A 22,730-nucleotide genomic window follows, 5' to 3' on the forward strand; every position below is an offset into this window, starting at 1 on the left:
GATTGCGTGCATGGAGCCATTCCTGTTGATCAATAAACGCACTGGAAATCCCCACTTGTATAGAATCTTGTGATCTCTCAGAGCAGTAGTGATGGGGGAAAGTTCTCTCCTAAGTTGCAGAGTGACAGCAGATAGGTCTGCATATACGGAGATCTGGTTGTATTGCGCAGGAAGAGTCTCCTTTTGTCTGACGGCATTCATGAAGTTATCTTTTATGTGGAAAAAGTGGAAGCGGGCCAGGACGTCCCTTGCAACATCCTCAGCTAGATGCTTAGGTCTGGGAACCCTGTGGTCTCTGTCAATGATCAGGTCCCTAGAGGTGCATTTAGGCAGTGCAGACTTGACAAAATCTTGAATAAAATGGGTCAGATCTTTGGCTGCTATGTCTTCAGGGATACCTCGAAATTTGACGTTATTACGTCGGGAGCTGTCTTCTAAGTCGGCAATTTTAGCTTTCACTTGTGAAAAGTTAGCTTCAAGGTCATAATGGGCATCTATAAGCTCATTGTGAGAGGCTGCAAAGACGCTCATTTTTGATTCAACATGTTGAACCCTATCTTCCACTGCGTGTAACGCTTCCGACATTGGATTCGCTCATTTACTTAAACCTGAGTAGAGAGACTGCTGCAGAGCTTGCAACATGGTCCTAAGGGTAAGTTCTGTGACAGGGTTAGATGAAGATGGCATGTCAGTTAAAACATCTGGGGATCTTGAAGACATACCTTCGTCATCGTGTCAGTCTTTGTCCGGCCCCAAAGAAGTCTGAGAGAGGTGTGGGCCCTTCTTCTGCTGTTTCGCAGGGCTCCTGGATGTAGGAGACTGAGTTGAGGAAGAAGAGGTGCCACGTGTTTGATCCCTAAGATGGTAAGATGGCGGCCTCTGAGTTCCGGTAACACGAGGGTCGGAGGTAACTCCATCTCTTGAGAATGAGGAGAGGCTGTCAGAGTGTGAGGTGACAGAGCCGGTACAGAACTGCTCCTGCGAGGTGGAGTCGTGGCGTGCGGGGATCCCGGAGCGGAGGTGAGTGAACCCGTTTGTGAGCAGGCATCGGCGCCATTTTGGACCTTCAGGCGGTCGTGAGGGAAATAGAAATCCAGCAGTTTCGCTGGTCTGGACACAGATTTTCTTCTTCTGGGCATGCCTGGCGGTGTTATCCTCCGGTACAGCAAAGTCAGGGTGTAGGAGAGGTATCAGGCGTTAAGTAGTCGCTGAATGTCGGTAAGGCAGTGCGGAGCGGAGTTTTCAAGCGGCCATTCAGTCCGGCAGCCAAGCCACGCCCCAGAAATAAATTTTTAATCAATTTTTTTTGTAATACAGAAGGTTTTACCAGAGAAAAGCAACTCAATATTTATTGCCCAGATACTGCAGTTTTTAGAAATAGCCCACGTGGCCCTAGTGTGCTAATAGACTGAAGCACCGGCCTCAGAAGCAAAGGAGTACCTAATGAGTCTTGGGGCCTCCTTTTTATTAGAAAATATTTTAGGCACCATGTCAGGTTTGAAGGGCTCTTGTGGGGCCAAAATAGTGGAAATCCCCCAAAAGTTACCCAATTTGGGAAACTAGACCCCTCAAGGAGATCTAGGGGTATAGTGAGCATTTTGACCCCACAATTTTATTGCAGAAATTATTGGAAGTAGGTCGTGAAAATTAAAATCTACATTCTTTCAAAGAAAATGTAGGTTTAGCCCACATTTGTAAAGCAATATCTCCCGATTAAAACAACACCCCACATGTAGTCCTAAATAGCTGTTTGGACACACGGCATGGCTTAGAAGGGAAAGAGCGCCATTTGGATTTTGGAGCTCAAATTTAGCAGGAATGGTTTGCGGAGGCCATGTCACATTTGCAAAGCCCCCGAAGGGACAAAAAACTGTGGAAACTTTCCACAAGTGACCCCATTTTGGAAACGACACCCCTTGAGGAATTCATCTACGGGTGTAGTGAGCATTTTGACCCCACAGGGGATTTATAGATTTTATTAAAATTGGGCAGTGAAAATTAAAAAAAATCCCTTTTCTTCAAGACGACGTAGCTTTAGCTCAAAACTTTTCATTTTCTCAATAAATAAAGTAAAAAAAAAAAAAAAGAAACACAATGTTTGTATTGTAAAGCAATTTCTCCTGAGTACAGCAATATCCAATATGTGGTTATAAACTGCTGTTTGGGCACACGGTAGGGCTCAGAAGGGAAGAAGTGCCATTTGGAGTGCAGATTTTGCTGGATTGGTTTCTCGGCACTGTCGCATTTGCAAAGTCCCTGTGGGACCAAAACAGTGGAAACCCCCTACAAGTGACCCCATTTTGTAAACTACACCCCTCAAGGTATTCACCTAGGGGTGTGGCGAGCATTTTAACCCCGCAGGTGTTTTGCAGAAATTAGTGTACACTCGATGTTGCAGAGTGAAAATTATATTTTTTCCATAGATATCCCAATATGTGGTGCCCAGCTTGTGCCAGCATAACAAGACAGCTCTCTAATTATTATGCTGTGTTCCCCGGTTTTAGAAACACCCTACATGTGGCCCTAATCTTTTGCCTGGACTATCAACAGGGCTCAGGAGTGAGAGAGTACCATGCGAAATTGAGGTCTAATTTGGCAACTTACACAGTATTGGTTCACAATTGCAGAGGCTCTGATGTGAAATAATAAAAGAAACCACTGAGAAGTGACCCCATTTTGGAAACTACACCCCTCAAGGCATTTATTAAGGGGTGTAATGAGCATTTTCACCCCACAGGTCTTTTCCATAAATGATGGTGCTAAGTAAAAATTTAAATTTTTCCTCAAGATTTGACATTTCAGAGGGAAATAAGTCGTGCCCAGCTTGTGGCACTGGAGACACACACCCCAAAACTTGTTAAAAGGGTTCTCTCAGGTATGGCGATGCCATATATCTGGAAGTAAACTACTGTTTGGGCACGCTGTAGGGCTCAGAAGGGAAGGAGCGCCATTTAGCTTTTGGAGCGTGGCTATTGCTTGGTAGTAGTTTTGTTTGGAGTTTTACTGGTGTTTCAGTTTATAATGTGGGGCACATGTAAGCCGGGCAAAGTACATAGTACATAGTAAGAGGGTATAATAATGGTGTAAAATAATCCATAGATGTGTGTTACGCTATGAAGCAATCCTTATTGCACAGGCCGGTGTCGCACTGATAAATGGCATCCTTACTTATCTCCCATTTGGTCCACACTCTGCACCTTTGCAGTTTGAGGAATTTTGCTGGAAAGTGTTGTCTTGGTATAATACCGGCTCCCTCGCTTCTAACAGATATGTTTGGGCTCTCCCCTTCCTGGTTCCCTAATTTTAGGGCCTTGATAATTCGCCTCTTGAAACAGAAGAAATGTTCACCAGCACAACCGCATATTTTTATTTCCTGACTAGCCTTAACTAATTTTATGTTTTCATAGATGTAGTGGCTTGAGGGCTGTTTTTTTGCGGGACGAGCTGTAGTTATTATTGGTACTATTTTGGGGTACATGCACCTTTGTGATCACTTGTTATCCTTTTTTTAGGAGACAAGGTAATCAAAAAACAGCAATTCTGCCATAGTTTTTTTTATACAGCGTTCATCATGCGTTATAAATTACATGTTACCTTCATTCTGCGGGTAAGTACGATTCCGGCGATACCTAATTTATAGAAAGTTTTTATGTTTTACAACTTTTTGCAAAATAAAATTACTTTTGTAAAAAGAATGTATTTTTTCTGTCGCCATTTTAATTTTTTTGGTCGATGGAGCGGTCTAAGGGCTTGTTTTTTGCGAGACAAGTAATCGTTTTTATAGGTACCATTTTTGGATACATGTGACTTTTTGATCACTTTTTAATTCAATTTTTGTAAGAAAGTGACAAAAAAAAAAAAAAGCTATTCTGGCATTATTTTTTAGGTTGCTTTTTACGGCGTTCACTGTGAGGGACAACTAAGATAATATTTTTATAGTTCAGGTCGTTACAGACGTGGCGATGCCAAATATGTATGCTTTTATTATTTTTTTACAATAGTAAATGACTTGATAAGGGAAAAAAGGCAATCGTATTTTATGTTATTACTTGAAACTGTTATTTTATGTTTTACAACTTTTATTTTTAATTTTTTTACACTTTTCTTTAGTCCCGCTAGGGGACTTGAAGGTCCAACTGTTTGATTGATGTTCTAATACATTGCAATACCCATGTATTAGAACTGTCAGTTATTCACCGACAGCAAGCCGATCAGGCTCCGGCTCCGGGCCTAAACGGCTTCCGTGATGGCAGACAGGAGGCCATGGTTAGGCCTCCTGTTGCCATAGTAGCAGTCGCCAGCCTGGTCATCGCATGGCAGGCTGCCGATTTGCTACAAGCCACTTTGATGCAGCGATCGCATTGGATCTCTGCATCGAAGGGGTTAATGGCAGGAATCTGAGCTAGCTCCGGTTCCTGCCGATACATCGGGGGGTGTCCGTTGTAACATACAGCAGACACCTACTGCTGATGACACCGGCTCAGCTTCTGAGCCAGAAGCGGAGCCAGCGCCATCTTGCCGATGGTACCGGAAGGCTTTTAGGCCCCGCCGCCGAGCGGGGCATAGGAGGATTCCGTTGCTGGCAGACAGGGAGGTAAGTATTAGGCCTCCAATCGCCTTTGCAGCCACCTGTAACCCAGCGATCGCGTTGCTTGGGTGTCGGTGGCTAAAAACTCCTCACATGCTGCGATCTCTATTGAACGCAGCATCTGAGGGGTCAATCGGCCGGATCGGATGCTAGCTCCGGTCCTGGCCGGTACCTCAGGGTGCCAGTTGTAACATACAGCTGGCACCCAGCGGTGATGGTGCGGGCTCAGCTCCTGAGCCCGCACGATCACGCAACGTAATGGTACTGCGCTTTGCGGTAAGCCCTTCCCGATTGCGCCGTATATATGCGGCGGATGTCGGGAAGGGGTTAATAGAATGTTATAACTGCTTTAAACAGGGATATTATGATATATAGCTAAAACAGTCTTTTTTATAATACATGTGATGTTATCCTATAGGAAAATAGTATTTTCTAGGCTATTCATTTTGCATAACACTTAAACCCCACGCAGCTCTCAGCAGGTCCATGCTATATTAGACTTTGTAGTCAAGACATTATACTGGGTGTTTAATACCAAACAAGAAGACATACAGAGCCCTTTTCTTACGAGAGAAAGCAATGTTAACTGTTCTCCAAATCCAATGCCCCCTGCATCAAGTCTGGAAAGCACAGCAAAAGCCTGTGAAGTTTCAAGCACTCATACTGCAGCCACCAGCATCCAGCCACAATGTAAAAATAAACATAGATTTATTGCAAAAAAAAAAAAAGCCATGACGGTTAAACAGCTCTTTTTAACGAGAAATTAATAGGGAATTAGTGTAGCCCTGCCTTCTTTATAAGAATCATTAAATAATAATAACATGGTTTGACCCTAATCTGTGACATCATAGCTATGATTAGAGAAACTAAAATATTCTATGGTGTGTTATAAGTAAAAGGGAGTTATACTCTCACACTACCACATTTCTGGGTGGAGTAACGCTTATTAACTGGATGCAATATGTAATTTTAGAAAAGAAAGATGACTGCAAAATTCACTTCTCCAAAAAGCAGGTTTTTTTTTTCCTATTTCAAAACCAACTAGAATATACTAAGGCTACATTCACATGACAGGTAAAAATTGCCATGGGATGGCCGTTATTTTTAACCGCCATCACAAGGTTGTTTTCAGAACCATGTAGTTCTATGGCTGTATTCATACAGCTGCTTTTTCAAGAAATAGGACATGTCCTATTTTTGCCCGTTTTCACGGCCAGATGGCCCCCCATAGAACCCAATGGATCAGTTTTTAACTGCCGTTTTTTAGGAATCAATCCTTGTAACGGACATTAAAAATGGATCCTGGCTCTCACAAGAGGATTTCCGGAGCACACCTCTACTTTATGCGCTGAGCACAGGAAAGCCATTGACGTCACTGTCCATATATGGACATAAGGCCCAGGTTTCCAGGAATTTATTTGAGGTATTGCATACAGGGGCCGTCAAATATTCCATTGAAAGGCGGTCCTTGATTGTGTATAAATCAGTTCTGGAGAGTTGAATTTATTGAGTTTCGGGGGTCCGAAATCAGCCCATCAATAGTATGAATTGATGCCCCGTGTATAAGGTACACATGGAGCTTTTAGTCTCCTTGGACCGAATTACTCTCAAAAGGTCGTAAGGGAGTACACTGCAAAACCAATTTTCCCATCTGAGCGTGTTTAAGGGGAAGAACTCAACACCATTTAATAAGCTTGGAGATAAGACCCATAGGAGAGGGGCCCGTTAAGCACATACGTACAAAGGGGGTAAGCCAAGGTACCACGGTCGAACACAGTGAGGTAGAGCAATAATGGTTTGTCGGTAACCATATGCTGTAGTAGAGGGAAGTAAGTTCTTCGACCTAAGTTCAGCAACTCACATAAGCTTGGTCGTGCAAGGGTCCACTAGGTCTCCAAAGCGATATAAAAGTCAATATTGAACCAGGGTCGAAATATCACGGACGTCATACTATCAGGGATATGTGGTGTTAACAAAAAAGGTACTAAGAGGAAAGTAGAGGGCGGAAACTTGAAAGCACAGTCTACATTTATACCAAATCTTCTCAACCCCTTCAACAGTGTATGAACCTGGGTGGGAAATTTGCCTGAAATAGTGAGATATAGTAGGGGGCTATACAGACCTAAATATTTTAGCTTTTTGTCCCTCCAGGCGTAACAGAACGACAACTTCTAACTTGACAACAAAGGAGGGGGAAACTAATGGTTTGTTTTAGAGGAATTTATTTTATCTTTACAGCTGGCTGTAGTGAGTAATAGCACAATGGACATTAGAAAACTAAATAAACAGATTAGTCAAAGTCAGCAAAACATAATCCGCAAAGAGAGATAGCTTTAAGGACTCCAATGGGGATACCTTGAATATCAGGGTTAGCTCTAATCTCAGCCGCTAAAGGCTCATTCCTCAGTACATAAAAGAGAGGTGAATGGGGACAGCCCTGAGGAGTACCATTATTGATAGGGAAGGTTGAAGAATGGGAGTATGACAATCTCACCGATGCAGCCGGGGAGGAGCAAAGACCCCTGAGGGCCTGGTGAAAGGGACCCCCAAAACCGTAATGGTGCAAAGATGTGTATTAAAGCTGACACCCTGGACTAATGGCCAGGAACATTGATCGCTCTGTTCCTGGCCGTTTAACCACTTCGAACGCCACAGTCAAAAGCGCCTGCATCATCTAAGCTTCTAGAAAGAGGGCACCCCCCCCCCCACGACAGGTCCTCACCCCCCATCACAGTCATTGGTACATCACAGTCAGTGGTGAGAGAAGTGGTGGAGCTTTAACAGTGCAGGCGACACATTGAGGTCAGTGTAACTAGTGATTGACGAGGAAGAGCGCCCATATCAAAGAGCCCCATGTGGAGGAGTTGTCCATAGGACCATCAGAGACTGAGCCAACAATGGCCGCAACCGGGATCAAGGCCTAGAGTTGTGTCCCCACCGGGTTAAGGGGGATGGTGACGAGGGGTCTAAAGTGGAGGCGGCTGAAGGGGCGTGTGGTGGAGGGACAGGAAAAATGTCCAGTACACGTAACTCACCACTAGGCCTGGAGGAAGCAGAGTCACGGGGAGTCAAGGAAGTACGCTGCGGTGCCACAATGGAAGTGGCCGTTGGGTCCCTGGTCTCCCGCATGAGGTTATAGTCGAAGGTGAGAAAAGGTGGAAGGAACTGGGTGTCTAATGGTTGCTTGGGTACCTTCCAAGTTTTTTTTTTTCGGTAGTGCGGCCTGGTTGCCAGTTTTCAGCCGATGAGAGCGAAGCAGCAGGACTATACGACCGTCTCATCTCCATAAGCTTCAAGCCATGCCTCCTTTACCAATTATTTTTTATTAAAAACTTTATTTTTTGTCCTAAAATGGGACTTTTACTTTTTTTTTTTTTATTATAATGCATTGGAATAGCTATGAATTCCAATGCATTATTGCCTGTGTATGAATAATGCACAAGCAGCGGCTAGGTATGCCCTAACAGGGATTAACACAGAACAGCCCTGGGGTTCTTTGGGTGGTCGTTTAAAAAGGTTAGCGCCAGAGAGCACTATAGCCAAGGCTCCCTTGTGATGCAGCAATTGCTAGTGATAATATTGATATTCTCAGATCCTAGTCGTTGTCGCTGGGAGGTCGCGGTTATTGACAGCACCACCCTGCACCACTCCTGCTGCAAGGGAGCATGCGGGCACAACTGATATGGCCTCACCATCACAGCAGCATAGATGTATGGCAATGTGCTCCAAGTACTAGCATTTAGCACCACACATTTACGTTGCAGGGTGCCAAAGGGTTGAAATAGTATTCAAGGTGGTTTACAAAAGGAGATAACAAAAACTCACCCTGTCTCTGCTTCTTACAGGGATGTTATACCTCTAAAACATAAAAAATATATACATATATAAAAGTGTCCCCTATAGATAAGGCCCCATGCACATGACCGTAGATTTCGTCCGTAATTAGAGACATTACTGCTGAAAATAGAAAGTTCAGGGGTGGGGGCTTATCCCCCACAGACTATAATGGACACAGTTAGCTGGGCAATGATGAAGGACCTTAAGCATGGAATTACTCCTGGAATAGGCAAATTTTTATGTTTGTTGTTTTCTTTACTTTGTGCTGCGTTGTGTATGTAGGGCAACTACGGTTATTTTTTTTTTCAGAATATAAAATGCATTGAAAATTCCACTTATTACACAGCTTTCTAAAAGGCAAATCTGCCTAGCTATAGCATGATTTGAGAGCGAGGGCGATTTATTTAGGTAGATTTAGTATTTAGCAGTCTCCATTACAGCTCCCCATGGTTTGTAACCCAACTTTCCCGGGAACCTGAAAGGCAAATCTGCCTAGCTAGGGCACGAGTTGGGATTGAGGAGTGGGATTTATTTAGATAGAGTTAGTATTCAGCAGTCTGTTACAGCTCCACATGATTTGTTACCCATTTACCAGGACCATGAATGGTCTGCATAACTTGTCTATTACAGCTTTGCAGGAATACAGCATTACAATACCAATGTGAAAGAACAAACAAAATACGCACCTTTGTCGAAATTTCACTATTTGCCTGCTTGTTTCATCCACAACAAAGGTATGATTGGGAGGATACCATATTCTGTCATCCTCGTTCATCAAAGCAAATAGGGTATAGTATACAGGTGTCACCCCTGGAAAAAAAACCAAAAAAAACAATTGTGAAAAATTTAGAAAGTTCAGTACTGTATGAGTTCAGGATGATAATTGTTGTTAGTAGAATAGTTAAATTTTTTGCACTTTCTATTTTCCATCATATACAGTGCATTAGGAAAGTCTTCAGACCCTTTAAATTATTTCACATTTTGTTATGTTGTGGCCTTGTGCTAAAATAAAAAAAAATTAAAAGGTTTTCCCCGTCATTCTGCACTCCATACACAATAATGACAAAGTGAAAAAAGAAGGTTAGTAATCTTTGCTAATTTATTAAAAAGGAAAAACTAAAACATTGCATTGACGTAAGTTATCAGACCCTTTACTCAGTACTTAGTTGAAGCCTCCAGTCTTCTTGGGTATGATGCCACAAGGTTTGCACACCTAGATATTGGGATTTTCTGGCATTCTTCTCAGCAGAACTTTTCGAAGTCTGTCAGGTTGGATGGGGACCGTCGGTGGTTGAGAATGGGGCGTATACCTGAAACGTAGTAGCGGGCGTTGTGAGATGCTGACCCACGCTCCACGTGTAGTCTCTGCTGCTAGTCCTGGAACAGAGAGACCGAAAAAACCAACCGGTTCCTCTAACGGACTATGGCACATTGGGCGAGATCACTTTTTGTTACATACATATGTCCCTAAGCCACTCCTGTGTTGTCTTGGCTGTGTGCTTAGGGTCATTGTCTTGTTGGAAGGAGAACCTTCGGCCCAGTCTGAGGTCCAGACTGAGGTTTTTATTAAGAATATCTCTGTACTTTTCTCCATTCATCTTTCCCTTAACCCTGACCAGTCCCAGCCGCTAAAAAATATTCCCCCACAGCATGATGCGGCCACCACCATGCTGTATGGATGGTATTGGGCAGGTGATGAGCAGTGCCTCGTTTCCTCCAGACAGAACGCTTAGGGTATGTGCACACGTAGTGACCAAAAACATCTGAAAATACGGAGCTGTTTTCAAGGGAAAACAGCCCCTGATTTTCAGACGTTTTTTGAGCAACTCACGTTTTTCGCGCCGTTTTTGCAGCGTTTTTTACGTCCGTTTTTGGAGCCGTTTTCATTGGAGTCTATGAGAAAACGGCTCCAAAAACGTCCCAAGAAGTGTCCTGCACTTCTTTTGACGAGACTAAGTTTACGTGTCGTCTTTTGACAGCTGTCAAACGACGACGCGTAAATTACAGGTCGTCTGCACAGTACGTCGGCAAACCCATTCAAATGAATGGGCAGATGTTTGCCGACGTATTGTAGCCTTATTTTCAGACGTAAAACGAGGCATAATACGCCTCGTTTATGTCTGAAAATAGGTCGTGTGAACCCAGCCTTAGAATCGAGGATAAAAAGTTCAATCTTGGTTTCATCATATCACAGAATCTTGTTTCTCAGTCTGAGAGTCCTTTAGGTGCTATTTTAAAAAACTCCAGGCAAGCTTTCATGTGTCTTTTACTGAGGAGAGGCTTCACAGAACATTCAGAATCTTTGGAGCTCAGCCAGAGTAAACAAGGCCCTTCTCCCCCGATTACTTCGTTTGGTGGGGCGGTTAGCTCTATGAAGAGTACTGGTTGTTCAAAACTTCTTCCATTTAAGAATTATGGAGGCCACAGTGCTCTTGGGAGCTTTCAGTGCAGAAGAAGTTTATTTGCACCCTTCTCCAGATCTGTACCTCCACACAATCCTGTCTGAGCTCTACAGGCAGTTCTTTCCTCCTCATGGCTTGGTTTTTGCTCTGATATGCATTGTCAGCTGTGAGACCTTATATAGACAGGGGTGTGTCTTTCCAAATCATGTCCAATCAAATAAATTTACCACAGGTGGACTCCAATCAAGGTGTAGAAACATTTCAAAGATGATCTAGAGAAATGAGAGGCCCCCAGAGCAAAATTTCAAGTGTCATTGCAAAGGGTCTGAATACTTCCGTTGATGAAAAATTTTAGCTTTTCATTTTTTTAAAATGTGCAAAAAATATCTAAAATTCTGTCTTCACTTTGTCATTATGGGGTATTGGAGTGCAGAATGCTAGGGAAAAACGTGATATTTTTTTAGCACAAGGTCTCAACATAACAAAATGTGAAAAAAGTGAAAGGGTCTGAAGACTTTCCAAATGCACTATAGCAGTACAGTGATGGACCAGTATGCCATTCCTGATCGTTATTGCAATGATACAGAATGAAATCTTCATACTATTGTATTGGCCCTTAGACATAAGTCGAATTGTCAGAAGTACCTGCAAGTCACATGGACATCAGAGTTCCACCCTCGGAACATCCCTGTATTAGACAGAGGGAAAAAGCGCTTGTAATTGTGGCTCTTGCTCTGGAGGACTTGGCAGTTTCATGTTTAATATAAACGCCCATTTATTTGATGTACGGCCAGCTGTAGTAGTTTTCCTTATCCCACCTCTTGGTTGGCTTAGTTTACGCCAGTTATTTTGTGCACGACAACTTATTTTAAGCCATGCCCTTCCTGCTAGATCATGTCCCGCCTCTTGTCAAGTGCAGCACAAAAAGGGTCTACAACAGTTAATAAATGTGGCGCATGGCATGTGAAATAGAATTCTGGCTCAGTTTGTGCCACACTTCTGACGCTTTTCTAAAAGTAAATCTTCCCCACCGTATTAATCAAATGCTGCCAGACAGTTGTTGCAATCTGATATTAAACTTAAATTTGATATACACATGTGGTTTGTGTCTGTGGGCACTGCCAACTTTCCCCTGATGTCTCCCAGCCTTAATAAACAACTTTTTGGAGTAAGATACGACACATTTATTAAGAGGCGAACACCTCTTAATAAAGGTTTAGAATCTTTTGGCTGACTGTGCGCCACACTTGTGCTGTAGTAATCGTGGCCATGCACCATTCAATTCCCCCTTCCCATCAGACATAAAATTAAAAAAAAGGCGTATACTAACCTCACCGCTCTTCTACACTTCTCCCCACCAGGTTCCCTCATAATGATGCGGCTCATGTATACGTCATGTCGCTGCCCGGCATCAGTACCTTGCATGAACTGCAACATCATGAGCGAGCCTGAGGGGACCTGGTAGGAAAGGAGGAGCGGTGAGCATAATTTTGTTTTTTCATTGTCCGATGGGGATGGGGGGGGGGTAGTCTGATAGGGAGAATAGTCCGATATAGGAGGGCAAGATACGAGGCCCGGAACGGTCTTCTACCTTGCTACGCCGCACAGAGCAAAAAAAATTGTCCCGGTCGCTTTTAATAAAAGTGGCGAGGGTGGCGTAAAAAAATGGCGTAGGAAGGTTAATAAATTCTCAACAAGATGTGTCAATTATCGCCACCACATGCCGGTTCAGCGTAGCCAAAATGGAATGTTAATGGGTGAAACGGGGAAGATTCTTATGCCTACGTCCAGCTTTACTCATTGGTGAAGTGGTACTGTTGAAAAAAAATAATTATTCCTAAACAAAATTGCTACAAACGATACCAATTTGCTCTTGCACACATTGCATACTACTTCTCTATTAAATCAGATCCTTCTATTAACAAAAATTATAGGTTTCATAAAATAAATATGTAGAAGGCTGGCCACATACTTTTGATAGCTGTCGGCCAAACTATCTATTCTTAACAACTCCCCCATACACATGCACGCTTGGCCAATAGGGAGAAGGAAGAGAGCCGCTGCCAGATTCCTGGCATCGGCTTATCTCCTTACGAACAAAAGAATTAGACATCTATTTCAATGGTTATATATATCACTGACAGGCACTGCATGTATATTGCCATATACCCTGTACAATGTGGCTTCCTCAGGAGATAATTTGCTTGTGTGAGTGTGGTCATGTTATATAGTAACATAGCTAAGTAGTAATTATAAATGCAATAGTTTCCACCCTAGGGCGCACTTACCCCTCTCCGTTCTCCAATGGACAGGAGGTGTGGCACAAGTCGGCGTTCACTCGTGTGCAGTGCGCATGCGCCAAGGCCGGCACCATGTGCACCTGATGACGGCCTCGGCGCACGCGCAGTATACCCGGCGGAAGTGCTCTACGCCGTGAAGGGAAAACGGCGTATTGCCACATTGACTGGGGGGTTGGGAAGCGGGCAATTTGCCTTCGGTTCAGAAGGTTAAAGGTATTCTAGCCGGAAAACAATGTCTGTTGTGAAGATAATCTAAAATAGCATAAACACTTATTTGTATATATAAGTATTCAGAGAAGGTAACGCCTGGACCTGTACAGAAATGAACACGGACTATATTGTTTTTAGGTGTGTGCTGTAAGAACACATGCAAAAAAAAAGTATAATAGACAATAATGAAAATATATATATAAGTATATGTGATACATAACGCTAATAATGTCTCATGGAAGAGACGACAGTAAAAATTTATGACAGAAGATATGCACATACGAATGTCCAGGCATAGCTCCTCACAATACACTATATTGATCTATTTCAATGGTAACACTTCCATTGCTAATGGCTTCCGTTTGTCTCCGTTCCTGAAGGTTTCAGTTTTTTGGCGGAATCAATAGCGTAGTTGACTGCACTATTGATTGCGCAAAAAAAAAGAAAAAAAAAGGGAAACCTTACGGAACGGAAACTAACGGAAACCATTAGCAACGGAAGCATTGCTATTGAAATCAAGGGTAATGCAAAGAGAAAGCTATGGTTTCCGTTTGTAGGTTCCCTTGACAGAAAGGTCTGACGGAACCCCGACGCAGATGTGAATGAAGCCTTATCTCAAAACAATTTAAAAGAGCTGTGTCACTTGCACTGCTCTAGAAAAGAGGTAACGGTGATTAATACTTTATGGGAACAAGCGGCCATACACCTATGCACAAAACAGTCGTGCAACTCGGGACGTTTTTCATGGCATCCGATAGTCTTCACGGACCCATTCACTTTAGCGGGTGAATCGGGTCCGTGAAAAATGATCCGAGACTCCGATCAGAGGAAAGATAGGACATGTTCTATCTGTCCTCGGATCACTGACGGGACTCGGCCGGCGCACATGAGGCATCACACATTAGGAATAGTCATCAAGGCATGCAAACGACACAATAACATGAAAGGGAAAAACACCACATTGTTGTCCTAAGACGGAGTTCAATACTTCAGTAGAATAGAGTGCAAATCAGGATTGAAGTCAGTTAAAAAGTAAAATACGAGTATTCATAACCTTCTAACCAGTCCCTGACCAGCCAAACACAGGCAATGGGTAGACTTTAGATGGAGCTGAACCAGACTGTAAATGACAGCTTCCTATTTTAGTGATTTGCTTTAAAACGGTTTGATGAAGTTCACAGCCATTCAATAACTGAACACAAATTGTGCCACATTAGGTTTACCATGGAAATACAGTGCCATCAGCAGGAACTACTGCATCCAGCCAGGCCAGCTATGTAACAACAAGGTACAGCTGCTTCTGGCTTCAACACCACCACGTCTGCTAAATACCTATACACAAAATATCTGTATTGTCAGCTACTGCTTTTTCATTTTTAAAAGAACATTGTTGCTGGGCAGAAAAGATGCAGACTAGCACCATATATGTCTCGATCTGATCCCCACAAAAAAGAAAAACGTTTTCTAAGTGCACCATGAGCAATCTACCATTCTTTTATATACTATTCCTATTCCAAAGCCCAGGTTATCATCACTGCAAAACCAGGGCATAATGCTTTCTGCATGTGTGCAAGCACTTGAGAGCTACACATTTATCAGCTGGCAGACCTTGGTACCACATGCATCCTGCATGTGCATGCTGTGTAGCCGAGGTCCCAGTAAAATGCAGTGCCTTGCCCAGGTTAAAGGGGTTGTCCAGAATTAGAAAAACTTGCCTGCTTTCTTCCCAACAGCTCCACACCTGTCCACAATTTGTACGTGGTATGGCAGCTCAGCCTCATTCACTTCAACGGAGCCGAGCTGTAATACCAGACATAACCTATGGACAGGTGTGGCGCTGTTTCTAGAAGACAGCAGACATGTTTTTCTAATCCTGGACAACCCCTTTAATGGTTGGACAAGAGATTCTCTTTATACCGTACAGTCCTGTACACCATCCAATTATAGAGAACATACCCTAGTTGCGGTTATCAAATAGTCTTTCTACTGCAACATAGCCAAGAAGTTGCAGAGAGCAACACTTCCCTCCGTTGCCTAGAGGAAGAAGTTACAAAGGACGGCAGCTGGTTGGCTGTTCAAAGTAATCTACTGCTAGAAGAGGACAGCCAGGCACAGGAGAATGGTGGAGTAAGCTGCCCATATTCCTAAGATAGCTGTTGGCCAAACAGCTATTCCTCTCTACTCCCACTGGGCGTACATGTGTATGTGTATTCAATGAGGAGAGGTGACCAAGACACTGCCAGAGACCTATGGCAGCGGATGATCTCCTGCAGGCACAAAAGATCGGGCATATTGAAATCCAGAAAGTCAGGACAACCCCATACACATCAGAATGTTGGCTGGTCCCACCAGCAGGTTTGGCCGACTGTCATCTGATGTGTGTGGCTATGTACTCCTTTGAAAAGGTGTTCTTGTTTTTTAATTAAAATGTTATTAAAACAATATTTTTACTTTTTGAGATACAGCTGCTTTGTATCCTGTATACAGACCATCTGTATCTTGCACTGAGACCTGAATCCGTCAGGTCAGCAGGACGGACGGGTTCAGTGTCAGCGGGTCCAGTGGGTGTCTGACACGCAGGGTCCAGTGGGTGTCTGACACGCAGGGTCCAGTGGGTGTCTGACACGCAGGGTCCAGTGGGTGTCTGACACGCAGGGTCGAGCGGTTACCGATCAAGAACGGGATTGTTAAAAATAAAATTTGTTTTTCCATATTCAGAGAGTCATAACTTTTATTCTGCCGTCAATTGACCAATGTGTCTGCTTTTTGCAGAGCGAGCTGTAGTTTCGATTGGTAATATTTTGGGGTACTGATTCTTTTTTTATTCCATTTTTTTGTGGGAGATAAGGTGACCAAAAATCATTCACCATGCAAATTAAATAATGTTAGGGTGTGTTCACATCAGCGTCACCCTTCCATTCATGGATTCTGTTAGACCTTTCTGTCTGAGGAACCCATGAACGGAAAGCCAAACGGAAACCATTGCTTTTGTTTGCATTACCATTGATTTCAATGGTAAAGCTTCCATTTGCAATTGGTTTCCGTTCCGTAAGGTTTCCGCTAAAGTGATGCTTCGTACTTTTAGGGATGCAGCGATACCAGTTAAGTTAATATATATATATTTTTTTACATTGCTTTTGGGGGAAAAAAAATGGGATTTTTATATATGAAGAAAACTAACTGTTTTTAACTTTTTTTTACTAGTCCCACTAGGGGACTTGAGCTATTGTTTGATCGCTTACATGACATACTATACTGCAATACTAATGTACTAATACTAATGTAAAATAACAGGCACTTATTAAGCCCTGCCTCCGGAAAGGGCTTGGTAGGTGTGCAAAGATTGCAGACCTGAGGGCCTTCATCAGGCGACAGTCTGCCATGACGACCACCAGCACCCAACAATCATGTCACGAGTGGGGGGCAAATGGCACGTCAGAGGGACCGTCCCCTCATTCTAACGGCTTAGTTGCCACGATAGAGAGAGAGAGAGAGAGAGAGAGAGAGAGAAAAACCTAAGAGCAGATCTCGGTAGAAAAATAAATTCGGATGGCAGAAAAGCAGAAAGGAAATAGCAGTGCAAAACAGCCCTATATTGTGGGTGTAAACACCTACCCACTGTCCTGACCCTGGTTAAAAGTTATGAGTGGTCCTCGGAGTCCAAGGTCGAATCAGTGGTCCCTGTAAGGTGGCAGGTTTTCCACCATTGCACTCTACAGAATTCATTAAAACGTATACAGGTCCATTCAGTGAATAGTTTAACCCGTTAGTGACCGCCAATAGGTGTTTTTACTGTAGCTACGAACAGGCTTTATTCCGATGCAGCGCCGTAAAAAGGCTACTGCATCGGAATAAACAAATCGGCTAGCAGTTAAATCTCCCAATTCCCTACTTGGAGGTAGTGGAGGGCTGGGATCAGTATTAATCCAGTATTAATCCCGCTCATTTAACCCCTCAGATGCGGTGCTCAATAGCGAGCGTCGCATCTGAGTGGTTTTGAAGGGAAGGAGGGGCTCCTCCTTAATAAAGGCTCCTCCTTAATAAAGGCCCCCTCTAGTTAATGCCTGCTAGGCCATGCCAGAGGAATCGCCTAACAGATGCCTGTCTGTTTTACATAGACAGGCAGGAATACACTGCAATAAAGAAGTATTACAGTGTATTATAAAAGCGATCAGATAATCGCATAGTGAAGTCCCCTTTAAAAAAAAGTTGAATTAAAGTTTATAATAAATAAAAAAACAAAAGTAACAAAAATGCTTGATGAAAAAAATAAAAAGTTACAGATATTTGGTATCGCCGCGTCCGTAACGACCTCAAGTATAAAACTACTACATTTTTTAACCTGCTCGGCGGACGCCGTAAAAAAATGTAATAAAAAACAATTTAAGAATTGCCGTTTTCTGTGCATCCTGCCTTAAAAAAAAAAGTGATAAAGAGTGATCGCTTTTCAATGGCTTTTCAAATATGGAGACACAAAAAAAAAATTATTTGGAAAAAAGTGTTTTTACTGTATAAAAGTAGTAAAACCCAAGAAAACTATATAAATTTGGTATCGTTGCAATCGTAACAACCCGCTGAATAAAGATATTGTGTTATTTATACCACACGGTAAACGGCGTAAATTTAGGATGCAAAAAACAGGGGGAATTTTTTTCCCCTATTTCCCCCCCCAAAAAAGTTAATCAATAAATTATATGTACCCCCAAAATGGTGGTAATAAAAAATACAACTTGTCCTGCAAAAAATAAGACCTTATACAGCTATGTCGACGCAAAAATAAAAAAGTAATAGCTCTTTGAATGCGAAGATGGAAAAACGAAAAAATGTCATTAAAATCTAAAATAGGCTGGACACTTGAAGTTATTTCTTTATTTGTTTTTCCACAGGAGTGCTATAATGTAAATTTATGACGTGCTTGACTTAACCCCTTAGTGACCAGCCTATTTTAGGCCTTAAAGGGGATGTCCGAGATACCATCATAGTTTCAAAAATCTCTTTAATGCATGTAAGTTATAAATGTAAATACATTTGTAATATACTTACATTTTCCAAAGTGGCCCCGTTTCCAGATCCTGCCGTGGGGAACTTGACTGGTGACGTCACTCTCTGCTCTGGCTCTGCCGCTTTGTTGATCTTGAATTCTTTGCCGGGTATACGGCACGTCACTTGTGACGTGGTGTATATCGGCTTGTTCTGTTGTAACACATATGCGCGGCCCCTGCTGTTATCTCGAGAACAGCAGGGACCGTAAGAACAGCAGTGACGGCGCATGCGCGTTACTGGACGTGAAGCAGAACAAGCCGATATACACCACGTGACAAGTGACGTGTCGTATACCATCCGAGGTCTCTCTAGTTCGAGACCTTGTGATCGGGATACGACACGACAGTGGAGGAGGCCGAAAACGTGACGTCAGAGCTCAAGTGATCAGAAGGAAAAAGCAGCCAGAGCAGAGAACAGAAGCAAGATTGCACGGGTAAGTATATTATACAATTGTAAATATGTGCAATGTGGTTTTAAATGTACAAAAAATAATAATAATCTCGGACAACCCCTTTAATGACCAAGCTATTTTTTACGTTTTTTTATCGTCATATTCAAAAAGCTATAACTTTTTTATTTTTGCGTTGACATAGCTGTATAAGGCCTCATGCACAAACATATTTTTTTTCCTCCCGTAAATACTGGCATAAATACAGGTCCTTTATCACACGTATTCGACCCGTATTCCACCAGTATTTACGGACCCGTGCCCGTAAATACAGGTCCGGTGTCACCAGTATTCCACCCGTATTTACGGACCCGTTTTCTCTGCACTAATCGGAAGCCCCTTCACTCTATCAGTGCTGGAAAGAAAGAAGGGGCAGCCCTTTCAGGCAGAGTTTCTGCAGCAATTGAAAAAAGAAGTTCATACGTACCGTTGTCTTGGCGACGCGTCCCTCTTTTGACATCCAGTCCGACCTCCCTGGATGACGCGGCAGTCCATGTGACCGCTGCAGCCTGTGATTGGCTGCAGCGGTCACATGGGATGAAACGTCATCCCGAGAGGCCGAACTGGAGGAAAAAGCAGGTAAGTTAACTTTTAATACTATTAACTCCAGCGGTAGTCACTGTCCCGGGTGCTGAAAGAGTTACTGCAGATCAGTTAACTCTTTCAGCACCCTGGACAGTGACTATCCCCGGACGTTGCCTAGCAACACTCCCGTAATTACGGGTGCACACACGTAGCCACCCGTAATTAAGGGAGCCCCATAGACTTCTATGGGCCTGCCCGTGCCGTTATTATGGCCTGAAATAGAACGTGTTCCATATTTTTCAACGGCATGGGAAGGTACCCGTGGCCAATAGAAGTCCATGGGCCCGTAATTACGGGAGTTTTTACGTTTGTGTGCATGAGGCCTAAGGACTTGTTTTTTTGCGGGACAAGTTGCATTTTTTAATAGCACTTTGGGGTACATATAACTTATTGATTAAATTTTATGAACTTTTTTGTGGGGGGGTAATAGGGAAAAACGGGTCGTTACGATTGCGGCGATACCAAATTTATGTAGTTTTTTCGTGTTTCACTACCATTACACTGTAAAAACCTTTTTAAAAAAATAAAATAAAAATGTTTGTTTTTGTGTTGCCATGTTTTAAGAGCCATAACATTTATTTTTCCGCCGATGCGGCTGTATGAGGGCTTATTTTTTGCGGGACGACTTGTAGTTTTTATTGGTACCACTTTGGAGTACATACGACTTCTTAATCAGTTATCACATTTTTTTGAAAGCAGGATGAACAGCAATTTTAGCATAGTTTTTTTAATTTTTTACGGTGTTCAGCGGGTTAAATAATGTAATAGTTTTATAGTTACGGTCGTTACGGATGCTGCGATGCCAAATATGTGTAGCTTTTCAGGTTTTGTTTTTTTTCATAAATGTTCAATAAAAATTTTGTAAGGGAAAAAAGTGGGTTTTTAATATTTTTTTTACTTGGGATTTTTATTTATTTATTATAAACTTTATTAAACTTTTATTTTTTTAGTCCCACTAGGGGACTTTACTGTGCGATCAGGGTGTTTGCAGCACATCGGCAGCCCCCACAATGTGATATCGGGGGCTGCCGATGGTTGGCATAATTTCTTGTAAAATTTAAAAATTTTTGTTTTTTCAGAAAAAAAAGTAGATTTTTGTTTTCATGGCTAATTCCACTAAACTCCGCAAAAAACCTGTGGGGTCAAAATGCTAACTATACCCATAGAAAAAGTCCTTGAGAGGTGTAGTTTCCAAAATGGAGTCACTTTTAGTTTCCACTGTTTTGGTCTCTCCAGGGCGTTGCAAACGCGACATGGTACCCGAAGAAAACCATTCCAGCAAAATCTGCGCTCCAAAATCCAAATGGCGCTCCTTACTTTCGGAGCCCTGCAGTGGGTCCAAGCAGCAATTTATTACCATATATGGGGTATTGGCGTAATCGGGAGAATTTGCTTTCGAAATTTTGGGGTGCTTTTTCTCCTTTATTCCTTGTATAAATGTAAAATTTTTACGTTTTTTTCCCAGAAAAAAAAAGTAATTTTTAATTTTCACAAACTAACTCCAATAAATAAAGCAAATTGCTTGTGGGGTCAAGATGCTAACTATACCCCTATCTAAATTCCTTGAGGGGTGTAGATTCCAGAACGGGGTCACTTATGGGGTCTTTCTACTGTTTTGGCACCACAAGTCCTCTTCAAACCTGACATGGTGCCTAAAATATATTCTAAAAAAAGGAAGACCCAAATTCCTCTAGGTGCTTCTTTGCTCCTGAGGCCTGTGTTTGTCCATTACCACACTAGGGCCACACGTGGGGTATTTAACTGCAGAATCTGGGCAATAAATATTGAGTTGCGTTTCTCTGGTAAAACTTTGTGTTACAGAATTTTTTTTTTATTACAAATACATTTCTGAAAAAAAAAAAAAAATTTGTAAATTTCCCCTAGACTTTGCTTTAATTCCTGTGAAACGCCTAAAGGATTAAGAAACTTTCTGAATGCTGTTTTGAATACTTTGAGGGGTGCAGTTTTTTAAATGGGGTGATTTATGGGGACTTTCTAATATATAAGGCCCTCAAAGCCACTTCAGAACTGAACTGGTCCATGAAAAAAATAGCCTTTTGAAATTTTCTTTAAAATATGAGAAATTACTGCTAAAGTTCTAAGCCTTGTAACGTCTTAGAAAAATAAAAGGAAGTTCAAAAAACGATGCAAACAAAGTAGACATATGGGAAATGTTAACTAGTAACTATTTTGTGTGGTATTACTATCTGTTTTACAAGCAAATTTTCTGCAAATTTTGGTGTTTTCACAAATACTGAATTTAAAAATTGACCAAATTTTTCTTCTAACAAAGTACAATATGAGAAAATCTCAGAAACGCTTAAAAAAATAAAAGCATTCACAGGAATTTAAGCAAAGTGGAGGTGAAATTTACAAATTACGTTTTGTTTTTTTAGAAAATCGGTTTTTATTCATTTTTTTTCTGTAACTCAAAATGTTTTACCAGAGAAACGCAACTCAATATTTATTGCCCAGATTCTGCAGTTTTTAGAAATATCCCACATGTGACCCTAGTGTGCTAATGTGACCCTGAAGCACCGGCCTCAGAAGCAAATGAGCACCTAGTGGATTTTGGGGCCTCCTCTTTAGTAGAATATGTTTTAGGCACCATGTCCGGTTTGAAGAGGTCTTGTGAAACAAAAACAAAGTAAACACCCCTAAAAAGACCCCATTTCGGAAACTACACCCCACAAGGAATTCATCTAGGCGTGTAGTGTGCATTTTGACCCCACAGATGTTTCATAGATTTTATAGAATTGGGCCGTGAAAATAAAAACAATCCTTTTTCTTCAATAAGACGTAGCTTTAGCTCAACATTTTTCATTTTCTCAACAAATAAAAGGAAAAAAAGAACCCCAACATGTAAAGCAAATTCTCTGGAGTACAGAAATACCCCATATGTAATCATGAAAAATACACAATTTAGCAAACTACACCCCTCAAGGGGTATAGTGACCATTTTAACCCCACAGGTGTTTTGCTGAATTTACTGGAAATAGGATGTAAAATGAAAATCTACATTTTTTTCAATAAAATGTAGAAATTTTAAATATTTACAAGGCATAAAGGAGAAAAAGCGCCACAACATTTGAAAAGCAATTTCTTCCGATTATGACAATACCCTATATGTGGTAATAAGCTGCTGTTTGGACACACGGCAGGGCTCAGAAGAGAAGAAGCGCCATTGGCAGGGAGCGCCAAATAAATAGGAGGACTCCTTGTTGGGATACTCATGGCTCTTAGGAGCCAAATCAGGCATGCCAACGGACGTCAACCAGCGAGCTCTCCTTAGATTTGTTATGTAATTAAAGGACTGA

General features: G+C 42.2%; 1 protein-coding gene across 2 annotated transcripts in view; it reads right to left on the minus strand.

The window, feature by feature from the left end:
* The window catches only part of JAK2 (Janus kinase 2), a 284,382-nt gene that overhangs the window by 165,355 nt on the left and 96,297 nt on the right, over positions 1 to 22,730 (minus strand). For both annotated transcript variants that reach the window (XM_075827431.1, XM_075827440.1), the window contains one exon: positions 9,112 to 9,235. In XM_075827431.1, the coding sequence (XP_075683546.1) occupies positions 9,112 to 9,235 (124 nt within the window). The remainder of the gene's footprint in view (positions 1 to 9,111; positions 9,236 to 22,730) is intronic.

The sequence above is a fragment of the Rhinoderma darwinii genome, chromosome 1 (genome assembly GCF_050947455.1).
Source record: "Rhinoderma darwinii isolate aRhiDar2 chromosome 1, aRhiDar2.hap1, whole genome shotgun sequence".
Classification (NCBI taxonomy): Eukaryota; Metazoa; Chordata; class Amphibia; order Anura; family Rhinodermatidae; genus Rhinoderma; species Rhinoderma darwinii.